The sequence below is a fragment of the Chenopodium quinoa genome, unplaced genomic scaffold, assembly GCF_001683475.1.
Source record: "Chenopodium quinoa cultivar QQ74 unplaced genomic scaffold, ASM168347v1, whole genome shotgun sequence".
NCBI lineage: Eukaryota > Viridiplantae > Streptophyta > Magnoliopsida > Caryophyllales > Amaranthaceae > Chenopodium > Chenopodium quinoa.
Window position 1 is genome coordinate 2513073 of NW_018744858.1, and position 17232 is coordinate 2530304.

Here is a 17232-nt window from a genome sequence, read left to right on the forward strand (position 1 = left end):
CGTTGTTTTGCAGTTACAGGCGTCCAAGACTAGTCTCGGAATTGTAACTCTCCCGTAGGACATTCAAAAAAGCCCCGAAATTTTTATTAGGTTAGAAGTAGTTGGTTAATTATTAGGTTGGCACGTAAAAGTTCTTAGAAAATTTAACTTTTTAGAAAACATGAGAATTTAATTACCTAACCCCTTATTCAATAGTTATTTGTCATAGGAAATGTCGATAGTACAACAAAATATGTCATGGTCGTTTCCTAGGAATTGTGCAAGCCAAGTAACTTTTGATGATATAATAAATCTTCTCATAAGAAGAAAACAAGCACCGAGAATATATAAGTGGATTAAATAGTTAACAACTAACAACATAAGAAAATAGGGCGATTTTTAATAGGGCGATTTATAATTACCAACCAAAAATATTAAGATAGTCTTTTAAAAATTGTCCAAAATAGTATGAGTCAATCAAATTCAAACTAAGAAGGTAACACATATGCTAGCCTTAGATAGACTATTGGTGGTTGCTCGTTCACTGGCAATGTATTGATCATCTTTCTTTGATTAAGACTGTAACACCCCTAATTTACTAACTAACAATAAATAAGAGTTAAAGGAAAAATAAACAACCTTTAAAATAAAATGCGGAAGCATGCACCTAAATCGGATGTATTACCGTCACACTCGACAACCTGTCAAGTGCTAAGGCTTACAAATCCCAATAGTTACTACTCAATAAAACTAAGTGAGTTATTTATACATCTGTATGAACTAGTTAAACACACTAATCAAAACACTTGAGCTCCATTAACTACGATCACTTGATTAACCTGTTATAACCTTGACTGCTCACCATTAAGGACAAATTCCAAAATAAAGCGTCGTAGGGCCACCATAAGAAAAATACATGGTCGCAAACACAAGTAGCACAACAAACAAACAAACAAATAAACAAACACACACGTCAGCAAAAAACTAAGTAATCACCACTTACCAAGATGTATAAAGAATAGTGGAATAATTCTTATTACTAGCTCACTTAAACAATGTAATTCGAAACTACATTACACATATACATCCTAAGGGTAACATAACTCCATAATATGAAATTAACCTTTTTCAAACTCAACCTCGAACAATAATACAATCTTTTACTCAATAAACTCATCTAACCAATAAGTGTGCCGTGCTCTTTGTTTATACCTAGCCTTGGATATGGGTAATTCGAATAAATAAACCAACAAGTATAAAAACTTGAATACTCTCAATTACCAGAAAACACCTCTAACCATGACCAATATGGGTCAAATCCCACCGTAAGGGACCATAAAAAAATATAAATAAAGATTGTACCTCATTCTTAACTCATGATTATTATCTCCTTACCAACATACCAAGGATTAAGGTATATAACGCCAAGCCTCAAACCAAGAATTAAATAATAATTTTCAACCTTTTGATGTCACACTTTGATCAAATAACCATTCACAGGTTAATAAACAATATCTCAATAACGGCACAGGTTCCCAAATTATATAACATAACATATTCAGTTCGCAAAATATCTCAACTCTTATAGGGTAATCAAACTAATACCCAAAATTAATCAATTCTTAACCCAATATGTTATTAGTAACTCTAAAACCTCAAGAACAATACTCCCTAGAACAACAACATTAAAACCCTACCATAATCAGTTATAAACAACAAAAATAATACGATACTCATATCCAATTAAATCATATAATACCATAATAATTAATCATATATATACAATCTTGATCACACGAATAACAATTATAAAATTTACACATAATAATATAAAATATAAACATACGACTGTAAAGATTTATGGTGTGATTACATATAATAATAAGAGCAAGCAAGCAACTCCAAAATTACGAGTGTGATTACGTTTGGAAGATTAATTGCACATGATATACAATACAAGGGACGAAATAAGTCGACAACTTTGCAATTCACGGTTTTGATTTCACAAACAATTTTGTGCAGCTTCTCTCATGATGCAATCAACATATAGATCAATAAATATGATGGTGGAGATTATAGAATAAAACAAAACATAAAGAAGAGTCAAACTGGGTTTATTGATTTATGAAACTTGTGCACACCCAAAAGGAAAAACGGCTGCTCTTTATTTTTCCCCTTTGAGGTTAAGAATATTATAGGGTTTAAAATAGTTTATGTATGCTTTAAATTGTAGAGTCATATTTAAATAAAATAGGGTTTTAAAACTTTTCGAATTCTAACATAAAAATATGAGATTATGAAAGTTATTTAATAAAAAAAATAAACTATTTTTTTATTAAATATATTATATAAAATCATAAAATATTCGGATATTACAATCTACCCCCTTTAAAACAAGTTTTGTCCCGAAACATAAAATAAAGGAAAAATAATTTACTTTTAAATTTGAGAGAAAGTAAAAACTAAACAAAACTTTTCTTTATAAATATATAGATAGAGTGCTAAAATATTAGGGATATTACAAAGGCTATGTTTAGTTCACTTTATTTTAATGACTTTACTCCCTTCGTTTTTTTAAGTCCATTGTTTTGACTATTATGTAGTTTTAAGAGAAAGAGTTGAATGAATTAAAATATTATATGAGTGGGGTTTGTTGGAAAAAAAAAGAGAGATATTAAAGTTATAGTTTATTAATTAATCCCTTTGTCCCTATTTTTTTTTTTTTTTTTGTCCATTTGACTTTTCACAGTCTTCACAACGAGGCTTAAAACGAAAATATCTTTATTTCCATGCAGATAAAAATTATGAAAACCTATTAATTAATCAAATATATAATGAGATGAATCTAACAAGATCGCACATTACAATATTATCTTATACATTTATGATAATTAATTAATGGTCAAATTAGCAAAGGAATAGCAACAAGACGAAAAATTTAAGGACGAAAGGAGTAAAAGCCCAGGGAAACAAAAGGAATTAGAAGTGAGGATTATGGCCTTATTCACTCCATCTTGAAATATATATATTTAGAAACAAATCATTTTAATTCGGTAAAAATGAGTTCAATTCAATAAAAATCAATAAATAGTGAGCATGGCCTATATAAGAAGAGGAAACAATTAAAAATAAGAGAAGATCTATAAAAAGAAAATTATACACTTAAAAAAATGGCTGAAAAATAAAAAGTGATGCACTTTAAAAAAACAAAAAAAAATTGATTTATTTTAAAGGAAAAATACAATTTAATAATCCCAACTATTGTTGATTTACTTCTAATAATCCCAACTAAGGTTTATTAATAATCCTAACTGTGTCCTGACTTTGCCTCCAATACCCAAAAACCGGTTACTTGCTGAAAGGGTAAAAATATTTTTTTTTTGTTTTTTATTCGCCACATGTCAGCATATGATTGGCCAAATATTAAAAAAAATTAAAAAAAAAACACCAGATTTCTATCCCAACAAACCCCACCATGAAATTCCAGCCACCCACAACCAATTGAAAACCGGTCAGCCACCTCCCTAACCCCCCGAAAATGGCCGGCCGGCCTTCCCATCCACCAATAAACACACAACCGATCCACCCCGATTCCTAAACCACTATCCTCCCTTCTGTCCCCCTTCGCCAGAACACCAAAAAAAAATTAACCGCTCCTCCTCCCTTGTCACACTCTCGAAATCGCCCAGGGGACTGAATTCGGGGGTTGGGGAAAGGAGGAGGGTCGTTTTCAACGGTGGGGGAGGTGTTTTCGAGGTAGGATGGGTGGTTTGGGGGTTGGAGTGGGCCGACTTAGGGTGGTTTTTGGGATTAGGAGGGGTTGGTCGGCCGTTTTCGGAGGTTAGGGGAGACGGTCGGCCGTTTTTCGGCATGATGGGGGTTGGCTGTGGCGTTTTATGGTGGCGGGAGAGGAGGGGGTGGTGGTTGTTAAGGTTTTTTCTTTTTTTTTTTCTTTTTTTTTATAATTATAATCCAATCATGTGCTGACACGTGTATTGGTTACCTGTTACAATAAGTCATTGACTTGGTGTTGAGCGGTTGGAACTATTGGAGACAAAGTCACGGCATAGTTAGGATTATTAAAAAATAAATCTTAGTTGGGATTATTAGAAGTAAATCGATAATAGTTGGGATTATTAAAGTTTTTTTTTTCCTATTTTAAATTATATCAGAAAATAAATTTGAATTTACTTTACAGATTTATTTGCTACCAGATTTTATAATCCCTTTCGTGTATGTTTTTTATTTATACATAAGAAAAAATATAATCTTGTGAGTACTTGAGATTATTAATTTTCAATTGTTAAAATTTATACTTATTGATAATTAAAGATATTATTAATCAAAGATTAGCAGTGACATATATGCCTAAGAGAAATAAAGCAAATATTAAAAACGGAAGAAGTATCTTTAATTTTGTAATACTCCCTCATTTTTAAATACTTGCTCCATTTCTCCATGCGCGGAATTTTAGGAAAAATTGGAGAAAGTAATAAAAATATGAAGGTAATGGGGTACTGGGGTTAATGAAAGATAAATTAGAGGAAAGAGAATCTAAATGTAATAAAATATAATTTTATTGAGTCTTATTAGTTGAGAGAAATGAATTAAATATTATAAAAGCTTTCCAAATAAGGAAATGGAGCAATTATTTAAAAACGGCCGGAAATAAAATGCAGAGCAAGTATTTAAAAACAGAGGGAGTAGAAAAATTATTACTCCGTAAAATATTATATTTTAATTATATATTTTAGAATTATACTACTTCGTATAGGGATCCTAACGGAAAAGTCATGTCACTCCTTCACCACCTCAAGATCCTCAGCCTCAATATGTGTTCACCTAATTATGTCATTCAAGCTCCCACTCCCAGGTTATGTAGCACAGTAGCAGGGTTGAATGTACTCCGTATACAATCTTAGCCTTATGCTTTTGAAACTATAATGTCATTAAATTTTCTAGTATATTTTATTTTAATTAATCATGCAACTCATTGAACTCTGGATAGATTGTCTGACCAAAATGAGGTCTAATCCTAAACTCAGAAAAATTACTACCTCCATTAATTTTTATGTGCAACTTTGGAGAGCTTTTCGATTTACGAGGCAAAACTTGAGGGGCAAATATTAGAGGAAGTAAATGAAGGTAATTAAAGTGATAGGAGAGAGAAAGTAGGCCCACCCACTTGCAAACTTGATAGGGAAATACTGGCAGTTTTTGGAGGGATTTGATTTCCCCCCAAATTTTCACCAAAAATTCGAATTGGTTGAATTTTTTGGTGAAAATTTGGGTTCCGTCCTTATTTTAAAAAAAATTCAGCAGACATTCAATTATTTTTTTTTTTTAAGGAATTACAGCCTTCATTCAGCATTTAAGAGGCATTTAAATACAAGCCTCCACCATTCATATACATTCAACAGTTACAAACTTAGAGTTTCCTCAAAAAAAAGGAATTTGTTCATCCAAAAGTTAGCACTAATTACACATGGTTAGCCCATTAAATACCCAAAAAAAACCCTAAACTGAAATTAGTGCTGCACATTAAATACCCAAAAAATCTTCATAAGCTGCATCTCCTTGCATCCTTCATCTCCTCCAAAAAAAACAGCAGCCACCCCTACATCATCGAGCTGAAGCTAAAAAAAAACAACTCAGACAACACATGGCAGAATGTGTTGAAGCTTTGTTTTTCGATGTTGATCAAATTCTAACAGAAGAAGAGCTGGCATAATTGTACTATGATCATGAAGAAAATATGCAAGATCTAGGCTTGGAGGACTACGGATCTGGAGATGAGAACATGCAAGACACACAAGGAGAAGAACATGCCCAGCAAAACACACAAGCTGAGGCTGATTCCCCAAAAATGGAACAACCAATTGAACATGGGACTCAACTTACACAAAGAAAGCAACTCACCATGCAAAAGAAAAGAGAAATTGTTGGTGCAATGTTGGTCAAAATGCATGAGGGGAACTTACCAAGGGGTCACATGAAAAATTTATCAGTTCAATTCAATGTTCACAAATCAACCATCACAAGAATATTCACAGACATAAAAAAAACAAATGGCGCATGGGAATTTGATTGATGTCAAGACTAAGAAGTATGGCAGAGCAGGTCGAAAGCCAAAGGAATTTTCTAATGAATCCTACAGTCAGTCCCTTTGCATTTAAGGCAGACAGAAAGGAGTTATGTAGCAGCATTGAAGATCTCTCATGTTACTCTTCACAATCTGAAGAAAAAAGGAAGGCTAAGAACACACACAAGCAGCAACAAGCCAGCATTGTCATCAGACCACAAGGTAGCTAGACTCAAATGGGTTTTGTCACATATTAATCCAATTACAGGTAATGAGGACCCCACATTTGTTGATATGAACCATGTCATACACATGGATGAGAAATGGTTCTATCTGAACCCTAATAAGAGGAGGTTTTATCTCCTACCAAGTGAGGAAGATCCATATAAGGCAATACAATCCAAAAGATTCAAGCTCAAGGCAATGCTTATGGCCTTAATTGGGAAGTCATTGTATGACACAAATGGGGAACTACTCCATGATGGGAAGTATGGCATATACCCATTCACTGTCAAATAACTAGCAAAGAAATCCAGCAAAAACAAAGTAGCAGGAACTTGGGAAACAAAGGCAATCCAGAATGTAAACAGAGAAGTGATTAGAGATATGTTGCTGACAAATGTCATACCAACAATTATCTCAAAGTGGCCTCAGAGTCTGGCCAAAAATGTTGTCATCCAATGGGAAAATGCAAGGCCTCACCAAGTTCCTAAGGATGCAGAGTTTATGGCAGCAACAACAGCACATGGGTTCAACATTCAATTTGTTTTAGTTGCACATAAGAGTATCTTTAATTTTGTAATACTCCCTCCGTTTTTAAATACTTGCTCCATTTCTCCATGCGCAAAATTTTAAGAAAAATTGGATAAAGTAATAAAATATGAAAGTAATAGGGTATTGGGGTTAATGAAAGATAATTAGAGGAGAGAGAATCTAAATGTAATAAAATATAATTTTATTGGGTCTTATTAGTTGAGAGAAATGAATTTAATACTATAAAAATTTTCCAAATAAGGAAATGGAGCAATTATTTAAAAACGGCCGGAAATAAAAAATAGAGCAAGTATTTAAAAACAAAGGGAGTAGAAAAATTATTACTTCGTAAAATATTATATTTTAATTATATATTTTAATATTATACTACATCGTATAGGGTTCCTAACGGAAAAGTCATGTCACTCCTTCACCACCTCAAGATCCTCAGCCTCAATACGTGTTCACCTAATTATGTCATTTAGGCTCCCACTCCCAAGTTATGTAGCACAGTAGCAGGGTTGAATGTACTCCGTAATTTTGTATACAATCTTAGTCTTATGCTTTTGAAATTGTAATGTCATTAAATTTTCCAGTATATTTTATTTTGAGCTCTTTCCGTAAATATTGTTGAAAAAATTTGCAATTCCGAAAATACAGCTTGTATTTTTTATACTCCCCAATTACCGTCCACGTCACCGGTTCAGGGGAAAATTATATGAAACCGATTTTTTTACAAACCGCTAATTGAAGTAGCGGGTTATTGTGAAAAACCGCTACTTCAGGTGGTGGTTTTCTTATAAAAAACTGTTACTTCAGGTGGCGGTTTTCTATTATAAAATCGCCACTTCAAGTAGCGGTTTATATATAAAGAAAACCGAGGTGGCGGTTTATGTTAAATGATTTTTTTTAAAATCAGTTTCCCCTCCTCTCTTCGATTTTTCACATACACATCCCTTCACTCAGACATTCCCAACAAAACCAAAACGCAACACTCCCTCCTTCCCAAAGCTGGTTGCCGACAGTACATTCACCGCCGGAAGCCGCTGTCATTGTCGGGAAACGCTGCATTGTTGACGAACGTAGGTGCCGACGCCGGTGTCAGCCAAGGAAGTGGGTGGTGGTCCTTGCTTTTCCGTTAGTTGGTAAGTGATCGTTGCCCTAATTTTTTTATTTTTTTTGGTCCAATGCTCGTGAATTTGGTCTTCAATATGGTGAATGCTCTTGAAATTGGTGTTGGTCGTGAATTTAATGATGATGTTGCTCTTGAATTTGGTGAATTGTAGTGAAATTTTGGTGAATGGTAGTGAAATTTTGGTAAAATAGTGAAATTTTGGTAAAGTATTGAAATTCTGAATGTTATTGTGTTTATCTATTATTGTTTTTATTTTTGAAATTTGTGAATTTGTTGTTGTTGTTGCTTGTGAATTGTGTGAATGGTAGTAATTTTGGTACAGTTTGTGAAATTCATAATGTTGTTGCAATTTGTGGTTGTTGTTGCTTGATATTTTTTTTTATTTTTTTTTTTTTGCAATTGTCGAATTATTTGGTGAAGGTGTTGTTTGGTGAAACCAATTGCGTAGTGAAGTTGTTAATGTTTGGTGAAACCAATTGCCTGTATCCTAACCTCATATGCAGAGGTTCACTTGAATGGTTTAAGTATGTGTTAGAGTGTAGACTATGTGAGTTGTATGTGAATGTCATCATATATTTTGCTTAAGTATAGCGTAGTTTATTCATGGTTGTCTAAATAGATTTTTGCAACACTAATATCTTTGACTAATCATGGTGATTTTTAGAATGCATCATAGAGGTACCAAACTACCCTCTATATTGCTATTGGGGTGGAGAAATTATCCACAAAGATAGCGATGTAACGTATAGGGGTGGGAATCAAAAATTTTGTTTTTGTACATCCTGGGATGACATATTCACAAGTTCTGAATAAGCTGTATGAAGAATTGAGTATTGATCCTAGTTTTGTGGAGTTGAAGGTGTTTATGCGGTATCCTATGGCTGGGGCTTATGTCGCAGTTCCGTTGAATGACGACAACGCTCTTAAGGCCATGTGGATTGCTGCGACTTAGAGTTCTTCTATTGCAATGCAATTGTACATTGAACAGGTTCCAAAGGCGCCAGTTATGCAAACTAACACTGGTTCCTTTCCGGGGATGGAGTTTTTTGGTAGTGTGGATCAACCGTTTTCCCTTACTAATCAAAGTGTGGGCGTAAAGTCATTCACAAGAATGCTTGTTGATCCACATTATATCAATGAACATCTTTCACAGTTTAGGTCTCCGGCCTCATCGCCTAATGTTGGAACCTCAACAAGCACACAACCATAAGGCATTCTTGATTCTCTTGACCCAAACAATGTTGATGTTTTTGGGGATGCGGAGATGAATGATACTGATGAAGATGATGATGAAGATGTAATTGAAGCTCGTGATAAGGCAATTAAAGACAGTGCTCCCACTACAGACTTCAATGAAGTGCCGCAAGTTGACCCATGTTAGTTTGAATAACTCATGGATGACTTGGTTAGGAAATTCAACATATAACAATGGGGGGGAATTTGAGGTTGGACAGCAGTTTGACTCATTGCAACAACTAAAAGATGCTGTGATATCTTACTCCATAGCTAGAAATCAAACAATTCGAGTTCATACTCGAAGTGTTTCGCACCAGTTCTTGATCCTTGCCACTGGTCAGCTTACAATGGGCCTACTACTATGGCCAACCGAGATTTGAAAAGAGGCCCAGGCCGACGGTCCACTAGAATCCGAAATGAAATGAATTACCGTCCCTATCGTGTGAAGAAGGCATGCAGTGTTTGTCGGTGACCTTGGCATAACAAGAGGACATGTCCTACTTTTAGTGGTGGTGTTGGATCATCTGGGTAACGACCATTACGTATTGCTAACATGACTAATTATTTATTCTTGTTTAATATTTAAGTTTTCTTTCGCACGGTTAACATTAATTCAATTTTCTGTTATCATGTAGGTCCCATGGATCCGGTGATTCGACCAGGCCCAGTTGATCCATCTATTCTACGGTTGCAGACTTCCCATAGGAGTCATGATGTTTGGACTGGCGTGGCTGATAGAGTTCTCTCAATTAGGGAGCATGTGGTCAGCGTGGGACGTGAGTGGAGGGTAGAGGGTGGAGTACTAAAGTACGTTAGGCTTGCTGGGTTTTACGGTGTGCATAGGATTTTGGGATGAGGGTTTCACTACTAGAAAACAGTCAATCAACGATAGAAAAAATCCTTCGGAAAACCTTGAAATTCCGTCGAAAATGCCCTTTTCCGACGGAATTCCGTCGGAATACACTTTGTAGGAATTTCGCGATATTTCGTTGGAAATTTCGTCGAAAAAGTCTATTTCGACGGATTATCGACGCTTTTGTTGACTTTAAGTGAAAATCCGTCACAAGGTTCCGTCGGAGTAAGATATGTTCCGACGGAAATTTCCGTCGGTGGGGGAGACGTTCCGACGGAAATTTCCGTCGGTGGGGGAGACGTTCCGACGGAATTTTCCGTCGGAAAAGTAAATAAAAAAATAAAAAAAATAAACGGCACCACAGTCCCCACCCAGATCCACCCCCGCCACCAGCCCACACCACCCACCACGTCCCCAACCCAGACCCAGACACCCACCCCACCCAGACCCCACCCCACCCAGACACCCCACCCCACCCCGACCCAGACACCCCACCCTACCAAACCCAACCCAGAACCACCAAATAACCCACCAAACCTCCCCCACGCCACCCACACCACTACAACCCCACCCCATAACCACCGACACCACCAGAACAGCCCACCCCACCACCACCGACACCACCACCATTAACCCTAAAAATCGGAAAAAAAAACCCTAAAAAATTCAAAAAACCAAAATTAAACAAGGAAAATTAATAGAATAGTATAAATATATAATTGTCTAATAAATTTTATAAATTAACATTACAATTACATATACAATTAACTAGATCTAAACATTTATTCACAAAAAAAAAAAAAAAAAAAAAAAAAAAAAAAACTAGATCTAAACACAAACCTAAATTACAAGATCTACAATTGATGTTTAGGTTGTTGTTGATGAAACCGAGTCAAGCCGCGAAGCCTCACACCACCAGCAGAGGCGGACACCTCACACCACCACACCACCAGAGAGAAGCCGCGAAATGCCGCATCAAAAGGAGGAACGAGAAACCGAGAAAGGGAAGGACCGAATGAGCAGTTTGAGAAGAGAGAGAAATCGAATCTAGGATTGTAATGAAGAAGAGGAGAGAAGGAGGAGATCGAAAAGATAGAGAGGGAGAATGAGAGGACAACCAGAAGAGAGGAGAGAGAAAGAAAAGAAGAGAGGAGGGAGAAAGAGAAGAAAAGAGGCGGGGAGAGAGAAGAGGTGAGGAAAGAGAAATGAATAGGGATGGGGGAGGGGGTCTGTATATTTAGGAGTTTAGGGTTTTTTTTTTTTAAAACAACAAAATTCCGTTGGAAATTTCCGACGGAATTAAAATCCGTCGAAATTTTCCAATGGATTTAAAATCCGTAGGAAATAAATATGTTCCGACGGATTTTATTTCCCTCGGAATTTAAAGCTAATTTCCGTCGGAAGGAATTTTCGGAGGGAATATTCCGTCGGAAGCAGTAAATTTCGAGGGAAAAAAAATCCGTCGGAATATTTTCGAGGGATTTTCCGTCGCAAGCCTATATTTTTCGACGGACTGTTCTGATAGACCCAAATTCCGTCGGAACGATTCCGTCGAAAAACGACCTATTTCTAGTAGTGTTATTGCTTGACCGTTCTCTTCTTACAACGTTGGTTGAGAGGTGGAGGCAGGAGACACATAAGTTCCATCTTGTGGTTGGAGAGGCCACCATTACTTTATACGATGTCGCCATGCTGTTAGGTCTGAGAGTGCACGGCCCACCTGTCATTGGACCTCCGTTTGAGGGATGACATGACCTAGTTGAGGAGTTGCTAGGAGTTCGACCTGGCGTTGATGATAGGGGTAAGCCGTTTTTGGAGGGATCTACTTTGAAGTTGACGTGGCTCAGACGTCACTTCTCACAGATGCCAGAGGGAGCTGATGACTTGACCATTCAGCGACATAGCCGTTCTTACATTCTCACTCTCATGGGATTTATTCTCTTCGCCGACAAGAGTGGCGATGCTGTGTCACTCTACTAGTTGCCGTTACTTCGGGACTGGGAGACAGCTTCGACCTACAGTTGGGGGAGTGCAACTCTTGGTTTTTTGTAACGGCAACTATGTCGAGCATGTCAGAGACGATCGTGTCAGATTGGAGGCCCACTCATCCTACTTCAACTGTGGTCGTGGGATCACATTATTATTAGTCGACCATACGTTAGGAGGCCTCGAGATCCGCCACAAGAGGACCTTGAGGATGAGGATGACCTTTTGGGAACTCAGCATCAGCGAGGTGTTGACCTTTTGGCGTGCAGGTTAAATGTTTGCTTTAAGTTCATGTTCTGACAGTTCTGTCTCTCGAGAACTATTATTAACGAGTTTTTACAGGTGGTTACGTGTCCATCTCTCGTGTGCGCATACTGCTTCTGGACTATCATATTACCGAGATGCGTTTGACCATCAGCGTGAAGACCAGGTATAATCGGTGTTTTTTTTGGTGCATTGTTTTTCGTTCATTATATTAATTATATACATGTTGACATACTTGTTTTGGGAATTAGATGATTTTGCAGCCATATACTGAGGCGGTGATGGATCGACTTCAGGAGATTTGTCGCTCACACATGCACATTTGGCGTACACGGGCACCTCTGATTTTCTTTGACGTCGTTGAGTTCCACCTCCCAGACTGAGTCCTTCGTCAGTTTGGGTTAGAGCAGCTGATCCCACAGGCAGTAGACACGGACGTTGCTCTACACAAGAAGGATCGAAGGGGACAACGTAATTGGGAGATTCGACATTCGGACCATGTACACGAGTGGAGTCGACGAGAGGCATTAGTCGTCCAGGGAAACCCGTTCACTGGACTTCTTCCCTGGCCATGACAGAGTACATAGCTTGGTATCGTCGGATCACGAGACTAGTCATTACCCCACCTTCGCAGGATTGCCCCCCGAGTCATTACCAGCCAGCTACCTCTGACCTAGTGCTTGTATGAACTTCATTTCATTTCAATCTAGTTCTTTCGTTTTTTATTTCATTTTACTAACATTTAAACTACACTTCAATGTAAGCACATGCATTTGCTGATTTGCACGTGCAGCTATCGGGAGCTACTGATACCATCTCTCACTTGCCACCAAAGACGGCTCTACCGTTTGCCATACAGACGATGCAGGGTCTTACATCATTTTGTGGGCAGACCTTGTCTAGGGTGGGGCATTCACACCTTATTCAGCAGCCTCGAGCGTCCTCTTCGCCATCTTCTTCATCTTCTACTGTGCACACTAGGCCGATCAGACCACCACCTCATCGTGGAGGCCATTCATCACGTGCCTTCCGTCCACCGACTCCCATTCACCCTCCCTTACATGCTCCTCCTCCTCCTCCTTCTCAGCATACTACCATCACATCTCCTCCATTGGTGCACCGCCAGTATTAGAGAAATCGACGGCGTAGCAACACTAGGTCTCTGGTTGGAGTTGGAGTTGGCCTGGATGACATTCCAGAGGAAGAGACAGCTACATTAGCTTCATCGTCACTTCATGGGAAGAAGCAACACCCGAGCTAGATGTATATTTTGGAACTGATCTCGTTTTTTTGTAAATGCTTAGAATTGGATTTAGTTATACTTAATCAATTGAAAAATATTCGACTTTGCAATTTGGACTTCCTCAGATCTTCATAAACTGGTTATTTGTGGTGGTTGTGTTAAAGATATGCTATATATATGTTTTACAGGTATACTTGCAGATTAAATAAGTTTGAAAAAAAAAAACAGCAAAAACCGCTACATGAAATAGCGGTTTATAAAGTAGAAAACCGCTACTTGAAGTGGCGGTTTCTTAGTAGAGAACCGTTACTTGAAGTACCGATTTACTTGGAAAAACCGTTACTTGAAGTGGCGGTTTCTTAGTAGAAAACCGCTACTTAAAGTAGCGGATTTCGCTGGACCGGAAAAAAAAAACCGGTTTTCGTACCAATGCTTACGTGGACGGTAAATTGGAAAAAAACAAAAAAAGAGGCTGTAATTTGAGAATTGCTATTTTCTTAACATTATTTTGGAAAGGCGCTCTTTTATTTTAATTAATCATGCAACTCATTGAACTCTGGATAGATAGTCTGACCAAAATGAGGTCTAATCCTAAACTCCAAAAATTAGAATAAAACATCATCAATTTCTCATTCTTTTCGAGGTAAGGTTATCCATGACTACTTATCATCAAGGCTTTTTTTGGATCTATCTACCTAATTCATCAAGTACAATCTTTGGATTTGTTACAATGATAAATCTGACCAAAGTAACAAAAATAATAGAGCTCGTAATACTTATTATGCTCACATTTTTCAGAAATTATTTTGGGAAATAACAAAAAAATTATTTTGGGAAGGCGCTCTTTTATTGAACTCTGGATAGATAGTCTGACCAAAATGAGGTCTAATCCTAAACTCAGTAAAATTAGAATAAAACATCATCAATTTCTCGTTCTTTTCGAGGTAAGGTTATCCACGTCTACTTATCATCAAGGCTTTTTTTGGATCTATCTACCTAATTCATCAAGTACAATCTTTGGATTTGTTACAATGATAAATCTGACCAAAGTAACAAAAATAATAGAGCTCGTAATGCTTATTATGCTCACGTTTTCCAGAAATTAACACACAAAATAAAATAAAATAAAATAAAAAAAATTAGAAATATCATCTTTGTTTTTTTGACAAGAGAAATATCATCCTACTTTATGAACAAAAGACATCTTCATTGATTTAAAAAATCGAAGACATCTATAGTTTATAGGATGTTCAATATTTGCACATGCCGAAATCTTGAAAGAGATTTATATATTTTCCAAGATATACTAAATGTGCAATTCTAATTATCTTATGAATAACAGAAGAGTTCCATAAAATATACGAACAATTAAAAAATAATAACAAAAATCAACAAACAATTACGAACTAGAAAGCAAAGATCAAGAACAAGCAGCAAAAATAAAAAAACTAAGACAATATGAAAAATATGCTACGAATTATTTTAATACTCAAGAGAAAAATTCCTCCATTTTTGGGATGGAGTGAGAAAAGAAAGAAAAGGTTGCATTTATAGAGGGAAGAAAAAATAGGTGGATTAGGTTAGGCAAGAAGATCTGTTTTAATAGCTGGGCCGCACTCAAATTTCTTGCCCAATTTGGATTATTTCATTTAATTTTCTGCCTGATAATAATGATTCCATGTGGCATTTACTGCGCTGTCTACGTTTCTATCGTAGGGTGGTACGCGTCTCTAAAATACACTCATTTCGTGATAATCGTAACACTTTTTTTTTATTTATACATAATATTCCTAATATTTTGTTATTTAGAGCATCATTATTGGTGAACACAAAAAAATGGTTCATGGGTCACTATCACCATTTCTCTCTCATCCAAATCAACCCATCAAACCATTTACAATATTCACTCTTAACAATGAACACTAAACAATGGTTCATCATCAATACTCCCTACCCCACCTTATTTTATTTTTGTAAATATAATCTTTTTTGTTTCATAATTATAATTTATTAACCCGATGTCAATGTAATTAATTGACGTATTTAATATTTTAATCGTGATTACTAATTAAGAAATTATCGCATTTTTTTATCAGCTTTTTAAAAAACTAATTCTTGTGATTAATATTTTTTAAACAACAACGCAACTAATTTTAATTAACAAAAAAAAAAAGAGGTACAAATCGTGATTACAGTTCTACAACTATAATCTAGTACATTTTATTTAACAAAAAAAACAACTACACATCGTTTTGTAAGATGTCCTTAGGGATAACCATTTGTTGTAAACCTAGTTGCCTAAGTTTTCGTTGTTACCAAATTTATTCCATATATGTTCGACCAAGTCGTTTTTTAGCTGCAAATGAGTCTGTTGATCCTCAATCTTTGTTCTACGAGACAAGTATAAGCCGATATCCACAATACGATCAGTACGGTACTCGGTAGTGTCCTCATTAGCGTTGCCTCCAGTATTCATAAACTCATTGGTATTAACGTTATTTTGATACGTCTCTCGTTCATCTTCAACGATCATATTATGTATTATGATGCAAGCGAGCATGATATTGTGGAGTATGTCGGTATCCCACGCCAAAGACGGCTTTTTAATAATGGCAAAACGAGCTTGAAGGACCCCAAATGCGCGTTCAACGTCTTTCCTTGCAGCTTCCTGGTGTTTTGCGAATAAATGATCCTGACGAGTTTGTGGACTCGTAATGGATTTCACAAAAGAAGCCCATCTAGGGTAGATTCCATCAGTAAGATAATACCCATTCGTATAATGATGACCATTGACTACGAAGTTCACAGGAGGTGTTCGACCCTCTAAGACGTCTTCGAACACAGGGGATCGATGAAGCACATTAATATCGTTGCAGCTACCTGGCATCCCAAAGAACGAATACCATATCCATAGATCTCTGTCCGCAACTGCCTCCAGTACGAGAGTTGCAACTCCTTCTCTTCCTTGATACTGCCCCTTCCATGCGTGTGGACAGTTCTTCCACTCCTAGTGCATACAATCAATGCTGCCTATCATGCCAGGAAATCCACGTTCTTCCCCAATACGTAGCAATTTTTCCATATCTGCGATGTTTGGACGGCGTAGGTACTGATCACCGAACAGGTTGATGACACCTTCTGTAAACTTTTGGAGTGCCAATCGTGAAGTTGCCTCACTTATATGGACATACTCATCACAAGCGTCTGAAGCACACCCGTAAGCTAGTTGTCTAACGGCCGCAGTGCACTTTTGAAGTGGAGACAAACCAAGACGACCTGCCGCATCTCGCCTTTGTTGAAACCAGGGGTCATGTTGGGTCACTGCGTTAAGAAGGCGCTCAAACACATGTTTACGCATTCGAAACCGGCGCCGGAACAAGGAACTTGGATAAACTGGGACTTCCGCGAAATAGTCATTGTATAACCGTGCATGACCTTCTTCGCGTCCCCTATCCTTTCGGGGCTCAGTAGATTTGCGTCGGCGTTGCTGAGTGGCAGCTTGAATAATTGGTGGAATGTACTCATGCATTACGTGTTGTATCATAAGACACACTTCATTACGTTGTTGAACTCTAAGCTCCCTTCCTTCATCATCCGAGTTAGATGAAGATGAAGAGGAATCGGTTGAGCTTTCGTTTAAACTGTTTGAATTCATTTTGTACGTAAGAAATGTAAGATAGAGTGAGGTTTGCTAATAGTAA

The 17232-nt window shown here is 37.0% G+C and overlaps 1 protein-coding gene across 1 annotated transcript; it reads right to left on the reverse strand.

Moving 5' to 3' along the window:
* Positions 1 to 15821: 15821 nt before the first annotated feature.
* On the reverse strand, positions 15822 to 17186 carry LOC110704674. Its single transcript, XM_021882492.1, has 2 exons — positions 16550 to 17186; positions 15822 to 16411 (listed from the first exon to the last, which is right to left on the reverse strand). The coding sequence occupies exons 1-2, from the start codon at positions 17184 to 17186 to the stop codon at positions 15822 to 15824; spliced, it is 1227 nt and encodes a 408-aa protein (XP_021738184.1).
* Between the last annotated feature and the right edge of the window lie 46 nt (positions 17187 to 17232).